This window comes from Leptodactylus fuscus, chromosome 1 (assembly GCF_031893055.1).
Source record: "Leptodactylus fuscus isolate aLepFus1 chromosome 1, aLepFus1.hap2, whole genome shotgun sequence".
Classification (NCBI taxonomy): domain Eukaryota; kingdom Metazoa; phylum Chordata; class Amphibia; order Anura; family Leptodactylidae; genus Leptodactylus; species Leptodactylus fuscus.
In genome coordinates, this window is record NC_134265.1 from 214,759,909 (window position 1) to 214,774,547 (window position 14,639).

General features: G+C 39.3%; 1 protein-coding gene across 2 annotated transcripts in view; it reads left to right on the forward strand.

Annotated features, from left to right (window-relative positions):
* The window catches only part of RFX2 (regulatory factor X2), a 243,554-nt gene extending 229,488 nt beyond the window's left edge, over positions 1–14,066 (forward strand). For both annotated transcript variants that reach the window (XM_075283158.1, XM_075283166.1), the window contains exon 17: positions 13,610–14,066. In XM_075283158.1, the coding sequence (XP_075139259.1) occupies positions 13,610–13,722 (113 nt within the window). In that variant the 3' untranslated portion in view covers positions 13,723–14,066. The remainder of the gene's footprint in view (positions 1–13,609) is intronic.
* Positions 14,067–14,639: the final 573 nt, after the last annotated feature.

Here is a 14,639-nt window from a genome sequence, read left to right on the forward strand (position 1 = left end):
CAGACTTTTTTACCAGGTTTTTGTTAAAACCTTCTAGAAAAGCACGCAGCTGTTCTCAGCTGCATCTAGAATGCATATGAACCTGGGAGAAATATACTCTCCTTCTACCACTTTGCCCCTGATCCTGTCACAAAATTATTATATAATTTTGCCAAAAAGTGCTCAAGACAGAGATCCCTGAGCTACTAATCCCGTTACATATATATATATATATATATATATATATATATATATATGGATTAGTAGCTCAGGGATCTCTGTCTTGAGCACTTCTTGACACAAAATGAAAGTCCAATCCAGCCAAGTATGGTGCAACTGGCCGAAACCAGTTTTATTAGGATTTTTTCAGGCAAAACAAAACAAACAATACAAAATAAAAACCTAGCCGTCCGGCTTCTACCTTCAACAGCAGGTATCCTAACTATGAGATCTGGGCCTTCTGCACAGCTCCCTAAGCACAAAACAGCAGTATTACAAGTATTTTCCCCAGGAGTAGACAGAGCCCCATACCTAACAAATTCTAACTAGCATAAAATATAACTTTTATTTTGATCAGCTAAAAATAATGTAGCCAGGGCTATTAAAACAAACAAATAACAAACACACCAGCGGATGTGATTAGGACAACTCCCAATACACTCTTTCAGTATGTGTCCCCACAGACTGCTGGCGCAATTATATTGATTTAAATGAGCATCCAGGGAATAGTAAACTAACTCTCTGGCACATGCTAGTAAACACCACTTTATAGGTTCAAGAATAAGAGGTTGTTACTCTAGCTGCTGCCGTAGCTGTATAGGATAATCATCCCCCCATTACCCTGCTCTGATATCTTGCATAGAGCCCTGGAGCCTATTGACACTCATGCACACTTACACACATGCCACCCTATGTAAGCTAGGTGCGGCTTTTTTACAGATTAAGTGTGCATACCAAATGCTGGTCTTAGTAATTTACTGACATTTATGCTCTTTCACTATGTCCCTGCCTGTTCAAAATAAACTACAGGTATCCAGGTTTAAGATGCGCATAATAAAATCTCTCAACGCGTTTCAAAGTTAAACTTATCATCAGGAGAGGATGTAACAATCAAAAAAATAATAAAGATGTAGTTGCGGTTAAAACCGCATTTCCCGGTCCCTGATGGTGGGAGCCGGTACGGAGTGTCTGACGCTGACTGCTGCAGCGCTGGGGTTTAAATAGAGCCCAGACTGCTTCTAAGGATACGCCCCCTCGACATCATTCGGGTCTCCGCCAATCAGATTGCAGAGTCTCCGTGCGGAGGATAGCTCCTCCTTCTGTGGGCGTATGTTTGCCTCCGAAGCGTCCAAAATAAACAGCGCTGTTACTGTCTATGGAAGAGGAACCCGAAGGTAGGTATATATCATATCTGACAGATATTGGGAATGAATCGCTCCACACCAAAACCCTTTATTGCCATTAATACGCAAACACACAACTCCCTGCATTTATTGGCAGGTGAAAAAGATCGTGTAGCATATAGATAGGTCTGAAAAGTGGGCAATACCCTGCGTTTATTGACGGGTAAAAATACCCGCCTAGCATACATATTCATTTAGCGGAAGTTCAAAAGGAACCATGATAGGGGGACATTTCTGAGAATCAGTCCCATCATCACTTCAGTACACTATCGATGCGAATAAAAAATAAAAAATGTTTAATCTAATCATTTACAAGATTACTGCTACGGTAAAAGGACTTAATATGGAGTTAACCCTATCCCTACCATAGTGTACTAAGAAGAGCTATAGTGAAAGGACTTAATATGGAGTTAACCCTATCCTTACCATAGTGTACTAAGAGGGACAAGTGCCTCAAGACATGCCTTTCCCTCATTGTTCCTATTTCCTGGGTTTTTATAGGTTAGAGAAGATATCAAAATTAGTGGAGTATATCCAGCCCTACTGTCTATTTAGTCTCAAATAAATGGGGCAAAGGAAATTTGATCGTTAAGACCTTTTGGTCTTACACATTGGAATTTAAAGATCCACCTCGCCTCGTGTTGTAACAAAAGGCGATCCCAGTCACCTCCCCTTGTGGGTTCGGGTACATGTTCAATACCCTGAAACTTCAAAGTTTCAGGGTTGCCACCATGGTACTGCCACACGTGGTTCGATAAAGTTTTATCCTCTTTCCTGTTGATATAACCAATATGTTCCAACACTCTCTTTTTGAACTCACGTCGGGTCTTTCCGACATAGTTGAGTGGACACGGACATGTGACACAGTAGATCACTCCTGCCGTCCGGCAGTTGATAAATTGTCTCGTATCATAATGGATGTTAGTCGTTACGCACAGTACTTGATTCCCTTTCTGTATGTGTTCACATGCCTTACATGTACCACACTTGAATGTGCCGTGTGGAATACTGCGATTTAACCACGTTTTCTCAGGTGCAGCAGGTCTAAGATGGCTATGTATTAATAGGTCACGTAGGTTCCTGCCTCTCCTGTACGTGACACTAGGTCTTTCACTCACAAGGGGTCTAACCTCTGAATCCATTGTGAGAATGTCCCAATATGATCTTAAGATATCCAGTACATTCTTATATCCCCGGTCATAATTGCCTATTAATCTGACAATTTTATTGTCACTAATCGAACGTTGTTTTGGTGTAAGGCATGTGAACACATACAGAAAGGGAATCAAGTACTGTGCGTAACGACTAACATCCATTATGATACGAGACAATTTATCAACTGCCGGACGGCAGGAGTGATCTACTGTGTCACATGTCCGTGTCCACTCAACTATGTCGGAAAGACCCGACGTGAGTTCAAAAAGAGAGTGTTGGAACATATTGGTTATATCAACAGGAAAGAGGATAAAACTTTATCGAACCACGTGTGGCAGTACCATGGTGGCAACCCTGAAACTTTGAAGTTTCAGGGTATTGAACATGTACCCGAACCCACAAGGGGAGGTGACTGGGATCGCCTTTTGTTACAACACGAGGCGAGGTGGATCTTTAAATTCCAATGTGTAAGACCAAAAGGTCTTAACGATCAAATTTCCTTTGCCCCATTTATTTGAGACTAAATAGACAGTAGGGCTGGATATACTCCACTAATTTTGATATCTTCTCTAACCTATAAAAACCCAGGAAATAGGAACAATGAGGGAAAGGCATGTCTTGAGGCACTTGTCCCTCTTAGTAAACTATGGTAAGGATAGGGTTAACTCCATATTAAGTCCTTTCACTATAGCTCTTCTTAGTACACTATGGTAGGGATAGGGTTAACTCCATATTAAGTCCTTTTACCGTAGCAGTAATCTTGTAAATGATTAGATTAAACATTTTTTATTTTTTATTCGCATCGATAGTGTACTGAAGTGATGATAGGACTGATTCTCAGAAATGTCCCCCTATCATGGTTCCTTTTGAACTTCCGCTAAATGAATATGTATGCTAGGCGGGTATTTTTACCCGTCAATAAACGCAGGGTATTGCCCACTTTTCAGACCTATCTATATGCTACACGATCTTTTTCACCTGCCAATAAATGCAGGGAGTTGTGTGTTTGCGTATTAATGGCAATAAAGGGTTTTGGTGTGGAGCGATTCATTCCCAATATCTGTCAGATATGATATATACCTACCTTCGGGTTCCTCTTCCATAGACAGTAACAGCGCTGTTTATTTTGGACGCTTCGGAGGCAAACATACGCCCACAGAAGGAGGAGCTATCCTCCGCACGGAGACTCTGCAATCTGATTGGCGGAGACCCGAATGATGTCGAGGGGGCGTATCCTTAGAAGCAGTCTGGGCTCTATTTAAACCCCAGCGCTGCAGCAGTCAGCGTCAGACACTCCGTACCGGCTCCCACCATCAGGGACCGGGAAATGCGGTTTTAACCGCAACTACATCTTTATTATTTTTTTGATTGTTACATCCTCTCCTGATGATAAGTTTAACTTTGAAACGCGTTGAGAGATTTTATTATGCGCATCTTAAACCTGGATACCTGTAGTTTATTTTGAACAGGCAGGGACATAGTGAAAGAGCATAAATGTCAGTAAATTACTAAGACCAGCATTTGGTATGCACACTTAATCTGTAAAAAAGCCGCACCTAGCTTACATAGGGTGGCATGTGTGTAAGTGTGCATGAGTGTCAATAGGCTCCAGGGCTCTATGCAAGATATCAGAGCAGGGTAATGGGGGGATGATTATCCTATACAGCTACGGCAGCAGCTAGAGTAACAACCTCTTATTCTTGAACCTATAAAGTGGTGTTTACTAGCATGTGCCAGAGAGTTAGTTTACTATTCCCTGGATGCTCATTTAAATCAATATAATTGCGCCAGCAGTCTGTGGGGACACATACTGAAAGAGTGTATTGGGAGTTGTCCTAATCACGTCCGCTGGTGTGTTTGTTATTTGTTTGTTTTAATAGCCCTGGCTACATTATTTTTAGCTGATCAAAATAAAAGTTATATTTTATGCTAGTTAGAATTTGTGTGTTTAAAGGTAGCATTTTGTGCCCCTCTTTGTCAAATAGAGCCCCATACCTGTGGGCTTTCTGCCTTTTTATACACAACCTTTAGGAACACAGGAATTAACCCCACACATCTCAAAACCTGGAGTGGCTGAGTGGAGTATAGACACACCCAATACTCCTACTCCAGCAGCCAGACCTTTTCCAGGGTTTTTGGTAAAACCCTCCGGCCAAGAACACAGCTTTTTCCCAGCTGTATTAGATTGTGTATGACAGGAACCTGGGAGAAATGTACACAACTTCTATGACTTTGCCCCTGGTTCTGTCACAATACATATATTGATATACAGTCGTGCTAAAAAGTTTACATATCCCAGCATATTTTTTAGTTTTCTGGCCTTTTTTCAGAGAATATGAATACATACAAACTTTTTCTCCACTCATGGTTACGCTAGGTTCACACCTGCGTTCAGAACCTGCATGCCAGAAGACGGAAGCCACAGACCGGGTCCGGCCGTGAGCGGCGGTGAGCGTTTTATGCTCTCCGTCGCGAAACCGTTTTTTTTAATCCGGAGACAGAGTACTGCATGTCCAACTCTGTGTCCGGATTATAAAACCCGGTTTCGCAGCAGATAGCATAAAACGCTCACCGCCGCTCACGACCGGACAGCTTTCTCACCCATTCAAATGGGTGAGAGAGAGTCCTGCAGGTTTCCGTCTCCTGCTCTGTTTTATGCAGGAAACGGAAACCTGCAGTACGGAGAGGAGAACGCAGATGTGAACGAGCCCTTAGTGGTTGGTTGAAGCTATTTATTGTCAAATCTCTATTTCTTTTTAAATCATATTGACAACCAAAAACATCAAAATGACCCTGTTCAAAAGTTTACATACCCCAGTTCTTAATACCGATTATTGCCCCCTCTTAACATCAATGACAACTTGAAGTCTTTTATGTTAGTTGTAGATGAGGATCTTTATTTTCTTAGATGGTAAAGCTGTCCATTCTTCTTGGCAAAAAGTCTCCAGTTCCGGTAAATTCCTGGTCTGTCTTGCATGTACTGCGTGCTTGAGATCTCCCCAGAGTGGCTCAATGATATTGAAGTAAGGAGACTGAGATGGCCGCTCCAAAACCTTCACTTTCTTTTACAGGTCGACTTGGCTTTATGTTTTGTATCGTCGTATTGGAATGTCTAAGTACATCCCATGTGCAGCTTCATGGCTGATGAGTGCAAATTTGCTTCCAGCGTTTGCTGATAATGTGCTGTATTTAACTTTCCTTCAACTTTGACCAAGTTTCCTGTGCCTTTTGAAACTCCCACATTTCCGCATAATCAGTGATCCACGTCCGTATTTTATAGTAGGAATGGTGTATGGGGTTCCTTTCATTATAGGCCTTATTGACACCTCTCCAAATGTAATGTTTATAGTTGTGGCTAAAAAGTTCGATATATATATATATTTTTTTGTCTCATCACTCCTGTTGGGGGAGTACTCTGGGTAGTTGTTGTCGGTTTCCAAATCTGGGGAGGAAAGATACTTTACGAGCGCTCGTAGTACACAAATAAAAGCAGCCACACTCTCAGTTGCTGAATCAAATGGTTCTAATGTTTATTACATTTCGCAGGTATTTATGATCAGCGGGGGATACTTCAAAAACACCCAATTGAGACTGGTTTTCAGGACTATGTACATTATGAGGTATTCTGCTTTCAGCAAACAGATAAGGAAATGCTAAATTGCCTTCCTGAAGGCCTAGCAGGCTATGTGCAAAACAACAAGTTAGAAAATGGAGGATATAGAGAGAAATATAAAGATACGTAATTGTATTTAACCCCCCACAAACTCCAAACTTGTTCCAGAAGTTTTGAGGCTAGTCTCTGTGCTGTTTGGCGTATTGAAGGTGAGATTTTTGCGACATTTGTGCAGTAATAGCTTTCTTCTGACAACTTGACAATGCAGCCCATTTTTCTTCAAGTTCCTCTTTATTGTGCTTCTTGAAACAGCCACACCAATAGTTTTCAGAGTCCTGTATTTTAGCTGATGTTATGTGTGGGTTTTTATTTGCATCCCGAATAACTTTCCAGGCAGTTGTGGCGGAAATTTTGGTTGGTCTACCTGACCGTGGTTTGATTTGGCGTCAACTTCTGGGCATGTTATGAGGCCAAAATCACTAGGGTATGTGAACTTTTGAACAGGGTCATTTTGATCTTTTTAGTTGTCATTATCTTTTAACCGCTTCGTGACGGCTCACTGTAAATAAACGTCCTCACGGCATGGGCTCTGTGCCGTGGGGACGTTTATAAATGGAGTCTCTTAAGATAGGGATCGTGTCTCCCCAAGTGTCTTCAGTGCAAGATGCCGCTAGTGTTCACGGAGACTTGATCTAAACCTGATTGGTTCAGGTCCCGGTCACGTGATCGCTGGGAGAACCAATCCGGTTTAGAGAAGGGAAAGTTTGTTTTAGTAACAAACTTTCCGGGGGTTTTGAGTGTATAAATCTCTCTCTCTCTCTCTCTCTCTCTCCTCCGTTCCCTGTCAGATTAGAGATCGGAGGAGAGATACAAAGTTATACAGTGTCACAAGCACCCCACATATCCCCCAATTCAATTAATTTCATTTTTAATAATTATATTTTTTTTTCCATTCATTTAGTGTTTAGGTAGGAATTTAGGGTTAGGTATACAGTGCCTACAAGTAGTATTCAACCCCCTGCAGATTTAGCAGGTTTGATAAGTTGCAAATAAGTTAGAGCCTTCAAACAAGAGCAGGATTTATTAACAGATGCATAAATCTTACAAACCAAAAAGTTATGTTGCTCAGTTAAATTTTAATAAATTTTAAACATAAAAGTGTGGGTCAATTATTATTCAACCCCTAGGTTTAATATTTTGTGGAATAACCCTTGTTTGCAATTACAGCTAATAATCGTCTTTTATAAGACCTGATCAGGCCGGCACAGGTCTATGGAGTTATCTTGGCCCACTCCTCCATGCAGATCTTCTCCAAGTTATCTAGGTTCTTTGGGTGTCTCATGTGGACTTTAATCTTGAGCTCCTTCCACAAATTTTCAATTGGGTTAAGGTCAGGAGACTGACTAGGCCACTGCAACACCTTGATTTTTTCCCTCTTGAACCAGGCCTTGGTTTTCTTGGCTGTGTGCTTTGGGTCGTTGTCTTGTTGGAAGATGAAATGACGACCCATCTTAAGATCCTTGATGGAGGAGCGGAGGTTCTTGGCCAAAATCTCCAGGTAGGCCGTGCTATCCATCTTCCCATGGATGCGGACCAGATGGCCAGGCCCCTTGGCTGAGAAGCAGCCCCACAGCATGATGCTGCCACCACCATGCTTGACTGTAGGGATGGTATTCTTAGGGTCGTATGCAGTGCCATCCAGTCTCCAAACGTCACGTGTGTGGTTGGCACCAAAGATCTCGATCTTGGTCTCATCAGACCAGAGAACCTTGAACCAGTCTGTCTCAGAGTCCTCCAAGTGATCATGAGCAAACTGTAGACGAGCCTTGACATGACGCTTTGAAAGTAAAGGTACCTTACAGGCTCGTCTGGAACGGAGACCATTGCGGTGGAGTACGTTACTTATGGTATTGACTGAAACCAATGTCTCCACTGCCATGAGATCTTCCCGGAGCTCCTTCCTTGTTGTCCTTGGGTTAGCCTTGACTCTTCGGACAAGCCTGGCTTCGGCACGGGAGGAAACTTTCAAAGGCTGTCCAGGCCGTGGAAGGCTAACAGTAGTTCCATAAGCCTTCCACTTCCGGATGATGTTCCCAACAGTGGAGACAGGTAGGCCCAACTCCTTGGAAAAGGTTTTGTACCCCTTGCCAGCCTTGTGACCCTCCATGATCTTGTCTCTGATGGCCTTGGAATGCTCCTTTGTCTTTCCCATGTTGACCATGTATGAGTGCTGTTCACAAGTTTGGGGAGGGTCTTAAATAGTCAGAAAAGGCTGGAAAAAGAGATAATTAATCCAAACATGTGAAGCTCATTGTTCTTTGTGACTGCACTACTTCTTAATACTTTAGGGGAACCAAACAGAATTCTGGTGGTTTGAGGGGTTGAATAATAAATGACCATCTGAATAAACTTTTCACAATTTAAAAAAAAATTAAACAAAGAAATAACATTATTTTTTGCTGCAGTGCATTTCACACTTCCAGGCTGATCTACAGTCCAAATGTCACAATGCCAAGTTAATTCCGAATGTGTAAACCTGCTAAATCTGCAGGGGGTTGAATACTACTTGTAGGCACTGTATATTAGTTAGTGTAGTAATTAATTATTATAGTTAGCAATAAATTATTAGTGTAGTAATTAGTATAGTTAATTCATTATTTATTAGGGTAGTTATTAGCGTAGTTATTAGTATAGTTAGTGCTTAGCGTAGTTATTAGTATAGTTAGTACTTAGTGTAGTTATTAGTATAGTTCTTAGTGTAGTTATTAGCGTAGTTAGTAATTAGCGTAGTTATTAGTATATTTAGTACTTAGTGTAGTTATGATAGTAATTAGCGTAATTAGCGTAGTTATTAGTATAGTTAGTACTTAGTGTAGTTATTAGCGTAGTTCGTAATTAGCGGTTATTAGTATAGTTAGTAATTAGCGTAGTTATTAGCCTAGTTATTAGTATAGTTATTAGTATAGTTAGTATTTAATGTAGTTATTAGTGTAATTATTAGTTTACTTAGTACTTATAGTAGTAATTAGCGTAGTTATTAGTGTAGTTAGTACTTAGTATAGTTAGTACTTAGTGTAGTTATTAGTATAGTTCTTAGTGTAGTTATTAGCGTAGTTAGTAATTAGCGTAGTTATTAGTATATTTAGTACTTAGTGTAGTTATTATAGTTAGTAATTAGCGTAGTTATTAGTATAGTTAGTTAACGTAGTTATTAGTATAGTTAGTACTTAGTGTAGTTATTAGCGTAGTTCGTAATTAGCGTAGTTATTAGCATAGTTAGTACTGAGTGTAATTATTAGCGTAGTTATTAGTATAGTTAGTACTTAGTGTAGTTATTAGTATAGTTCTTAGTGTAGTTATTAGCGTAGTTAGTAATTAGCGTAGTTAGTATATTTAGTACTTAGTGTAGTTATTATAGTTAGTAATTAGCGTAGTTATTAGTATAGTTAGTTAACGTAGTTATTAGTATAGTTAGTACTTAGTGTAGTAATTAGCGTAGTTATTAGCGTAGTTATTAGTATAGTTAGTACTGAGTGTAATTATTAGCGTAGTTATTAGTATAGTTAGTACTTAGTGTAGTTATTAGCGTAGTTATTATGGTTCTTAGTGTAGTTATTAGCGTAGTTAGTAATTAGCGTAGTTATTAGTATATTTAGTACTTAGTGTAGTTATTAGTATAGTTAGTAATTAGCGTAGTTATTAGTATAGTTAGTACTTAGTGTAGTTATTAGCGTAATTATTAGTTTATTTAGTACTTAGTGTAGTTATTAGCGTAGTTATTAGTGTAGTTATTAGTATAGTTAGTACTTAGTGTAGTTATTAGTATAGTTATTACTTTTTAGTGTAGTCCTTTGCATAGTTCATTTATTAGTACAGTTATATATTAGCATAGTTATTAATTAGTATAGTAATTTATTAGTGTAGATAATTAGTTACAGAAATGGCTCAGAAATTTTACACTGTAGAAGAAGCTTATGCCATTTTATGTTCTGACACTGAAGAAAGTGTGTCAGACAGTGATGCTAATTTTGAGGGTTTTTCTGATAGTGACAGCTCAGACATTAGCGGTAACTCTGGTCCATCCTCAACAATGACCAGGACAGGAGAGCAGAGATGGCTATTGGAGACATGTCTCCAAATCAAGCCGTGATGCCCAGTACTAGTAGTACGCCTACCAGCAGGGCACACTTACAAGGAAGTTTGCCACTAGAAGTAGCATTTCCCAGCTGGGCAGCTTCTGATTCTGCCACTCCATTTATCCCTGATTTTAAGGCCACCCCGGCTATAAATGTGGATGTGGAAGGTTATACACCATTTAATTTTTTTAGTTTATTCATTACAGATGAATTTCTGGAGTATATTGTTGCCCAAACAAATTTATATGCCTCCCAATTTATCTCCCAGAATCCACGATCCTATTATGCCAGGCAAAATATATGGACGCCCACAAATCTTTTTGAAATTAAAAATTTTTTAGGCCTCACACTAGCTATGGGGCTTGTTAAAAAGCCGACCGTTCACTCTTACTGGTCCACCCGTCCTGTACATGCCACCCCAACCTTTCCTGCCATTCTTACCAGGACCCGTTATGAAATACTCATGCATTTTTTTTTTTCATTTCAATGACAACAGCCAGTGCCCACCACATAGAAGTGCCCCAGAATATGACCGATTGATTATACAAAATCAGGCCCATCCTCACAATGCTCAGCGAAAACTTTTTAAAACTTTATACCCCAATACAGAACATTGATGAGTCCCTTGTTAAATTCAAAGGGAGACTGTACCTTAAGCAATTTATTTCATGAAAGAAAGCAAGGTTTGGAATCAAATTTTATAAAATGTATGAAAGCTCCACAGATTACACATCAGCTTTCCGCATCTATGAAGGGAAGGATAGACAGCTAAATCCACCTAGATGTCTGCCTTATCTGGCAACAAGTGGACAAATTTTTTGGGAGTTGATTGGCCCATTTCTACAAAATGGCTATAACTTGTATGTGAACAACTACTACAGTAGTATACCCCTTTTTAAAGCTGAGAAATTCAAAAAGGGGTTCGCTGTGGAGAGCTACTTGCCCTAAAATACAAAGCCAGGCTTGTGTATCAATCAATGACTGCTTTAAAATTTTCCACACAGAGCCACACTTTTAAATTGCTTGTGTTAAAAATGCTCACTATATACATTTCTTGAGAGGTATAGTTTAAAAAATGGGGTGACTACCACTTAAAATTTTTAGACATCTTTTTTTTTTTTTTTTTTAAACTCAATGGGCACTAAAATGGCATATTTTTTTTACTTTGCATATTCATTTTTGGGAATTACTCGGGCTCAAAATACTAATTATACGCCTTGATAAATTCCTTGACGGGTCTAGTTTCCAAAATGGGGTCATTTGGGGAGGAGGTTTCCACTGTTCTGGCACTTCAGGGGCTCTGCAAATGTGACATGGTGCCTGAAACAGATTCCAGCAAAATCTGCCCTCCAACATGCCAATAGTTCTCCTTCCGTTCTGGACCCTACAGTATGCTTATACATCATTTTACATCCACATGTAGGATATTTCTGTAGTTGGTAGATAATGCTTAACAAATTGTGGGGTGCATTTTCTCATTTAATCCCTTGTGGAACTGCAAAAATTGGGGTTAAAGCAAAATTTTGTGTGAAAAAATGTCACTTTCCGTTTTAAAGGCTGAATTCTGTGAAACACATAAAAGGTAAAAGTTCTGACTATATTCCTTGATACATTCCTTGAGAGGTATAGTTGACAAAATGGAGTCAAAATTTGGAGGTTTCTACTGTTTGGGCACCTTGAGGGCACTGTAAAATGGGACATGGTGCCTGATAATGATTCCAGCAAAATCTGGCCTCCAAAACCCAATTAGTACTCTTTCTGTTCTGAGTGCTGCCATGTGTCCGTATATCAGTATACCAGAACATATGGGGTATTGTGTTCAGGAGAAATTTTGTACCAATATGTGGGTTGCAATTTCTCCTTTAACCCCTTGTGAAGATGAAAAATTGGGGGCTAAAGTGACATATTAGAAAAAAAAATTTTTAATGTTCATGTCTAGAAATGAGCGAGTACTGTTCGGATCAGGCGATCCGAACAGCACGCACCATAGAAATAAATGGATGCACCTGGTACTTCCGCTTTGACGGCGGCCGGCCGCTTAACCCCCCGCGTGCCGGCTACGTCCATTCATTTCTATGCGAGCATGCTGTTTGGATCGGCTGATCTGAACAGTACTCGCTCATCTCTATTCATGTCTCAATGGTAAAAAAAAATCTGTGAAACATCCGTAGGGTCAAAGTGATCACTATACCCCTGGATACATTCCTTGAGGGGTCTAGTTTCCAAAATGGGGTCATTTTGGGGGGGTTTCCACTGTTCTGGCACTTCAGGGGCTCTGCAAGTGTGACATGGTGCCTGAAACAGATTCCAGCAAAATCTGCCCTCCAAAATGCCAATAGTGCTCCTTCCGTTCTGGACCCTACAGTGTGCCCATACATTATTTAACATTCTCACATGGGATAATTTCATGCTCGGGAGAAATTGTTTAATAGAATTTAGAATGCGTTTTCTCCTTTAAATGGGCTCTATCAGCAAAATCATGCTGATAGAGCCCCACATATGCGTGAATAGCCTTTAAAAAGGCTATTCAGGCACCGTAAAAGTTATATTAAACTACCCCCCAGTTTTAAAATAATAACCTAAAAAAGAATGTGCTCTATTTACCGAACGTGCATGCTGGGCGGGCATTCAGGGTGTGTCTTCATCTTCATCCCCGCCTCTTCTCCGATGTCCTCCTCCGGCGCTCGTGAACAGACTTTGATAAAAAAAAAAAAAAAAAAAAAAAAAATGACCTGGGCGCATGCGCAGTAGAAGCCGCGTGCTACTGCGCATGCGCACTAATTTGGACAGTATGACATTCTAAATAAAAGACATGCAATTTCAAATTTAAAAATTGCATTTTTTTCAAAATTTTCACCAAATTTCCTATTTTTTCATAATTAAAAACAAAAACATATTGATCAACATGTACCACTGACACGAAGTACAATGTGTCACGAGAAAATCTCAGAATAACCATGATAAGTTAATGCATTTCAAAGTTATTACCACATACTGTCACATGTCAGATTTGAAAAATGAGGCCTGGTCATCTAGGTACTTTTAGGCTCGGTCTTGAAGAGGTTAAAAAGAAAAAACACAGAAGTTTGAGAATAAATGGCTTCAACCAATCACTAACCATGAATGGAGAAAAAGTTTTTGTGGTGTTCATATTCTCTGAAAAAAAGGTCAAAAAATCTGCTGTGGTATGTAAACTTTTTAGCACATCTGTAGATAGATAGATAATGTATTTATATTTCCATTTATCTTGTATAAAAATACAGTGATCACTACTATTGTCAATACAAAACAATAAGTAAAGTATTATTAATCCATTCATACAGATGACATCAGTGAGCTTGGAAGTGTTGATGGAGATGGAGACCTCCGTGCCTCTGGTGAGCCTCCAGTCAAGAGAGAGCGTGTGGACATGAACCATTCCATGCAGGAAATGTGAAAAAAGAGAGAAAAATTAGTTGGCTATGCCTTAATGTTTCTTGTAATGGGATTTGCTAATGTCTGAGGCAACCAGCCTTCATGAAACTAGTGCCTGCGTAACACACTTCCACCATTATACTGGTATTTGCTGTTTTTTAAATTAAGAAGCTTATTGTGGAAAATATTTGATACCATTGACAATCTCACTGCAGCCAAATATGCCACGTTCCAACCCATTTTCCATTGTGCAAACTTCCTTTAAGCTAAAGTACCTAGGTTGAATGTGTGTAGAACCATGTTTTAAAGTTATTTTTCAGTCTTATTAAATGACCCATGAATTGTGGCTTATAGTTGGACCCTTTTTTTAAAATAAATAAATAAATAAATAAATTTTGGCACATTGTTAGGTACTTTTACTCCATGGCTCTGTTACCTCATTGTATGTATTCTTGACCTAGGCTGAATTCATTTGCCAATTCACACTACACTTTAGATTGATCAGTAGAATGTGAATCCATGCAGGATGTGTCATGTTAATGCTATAGAGGATCGATTTCTATACTCTTAAAAGGGGAGTATATGTGTAGTCTCTAACATTTTTTATTTTTTTTTTGTCTTTTTCAACTAATCACATGATGGTTTAGCAAATCTTTTTTTCTTTTTTCTTTTTTTTTGTATCGAATCATGTATATTGTTGCAAATCCTAAATATTTTTATGTTATAAAGTTGGTTAAGGTGTGTATCTGATTAAATTCACATAATTTTGTTGTCTTAAGTTTGAGTACCAAAGTATCCTGCAGGCAAAGCACAAGCCTTGCCTTTGTGTAACACACGATTAAGCTCTGAAATTGGGAAAATGTTTGTTTTTGTACCGTGTTAGCCAGTGGGTAGGAAATATAAAAACAAAAAACTTGAGTCTTCAGTAGTTGATACCTT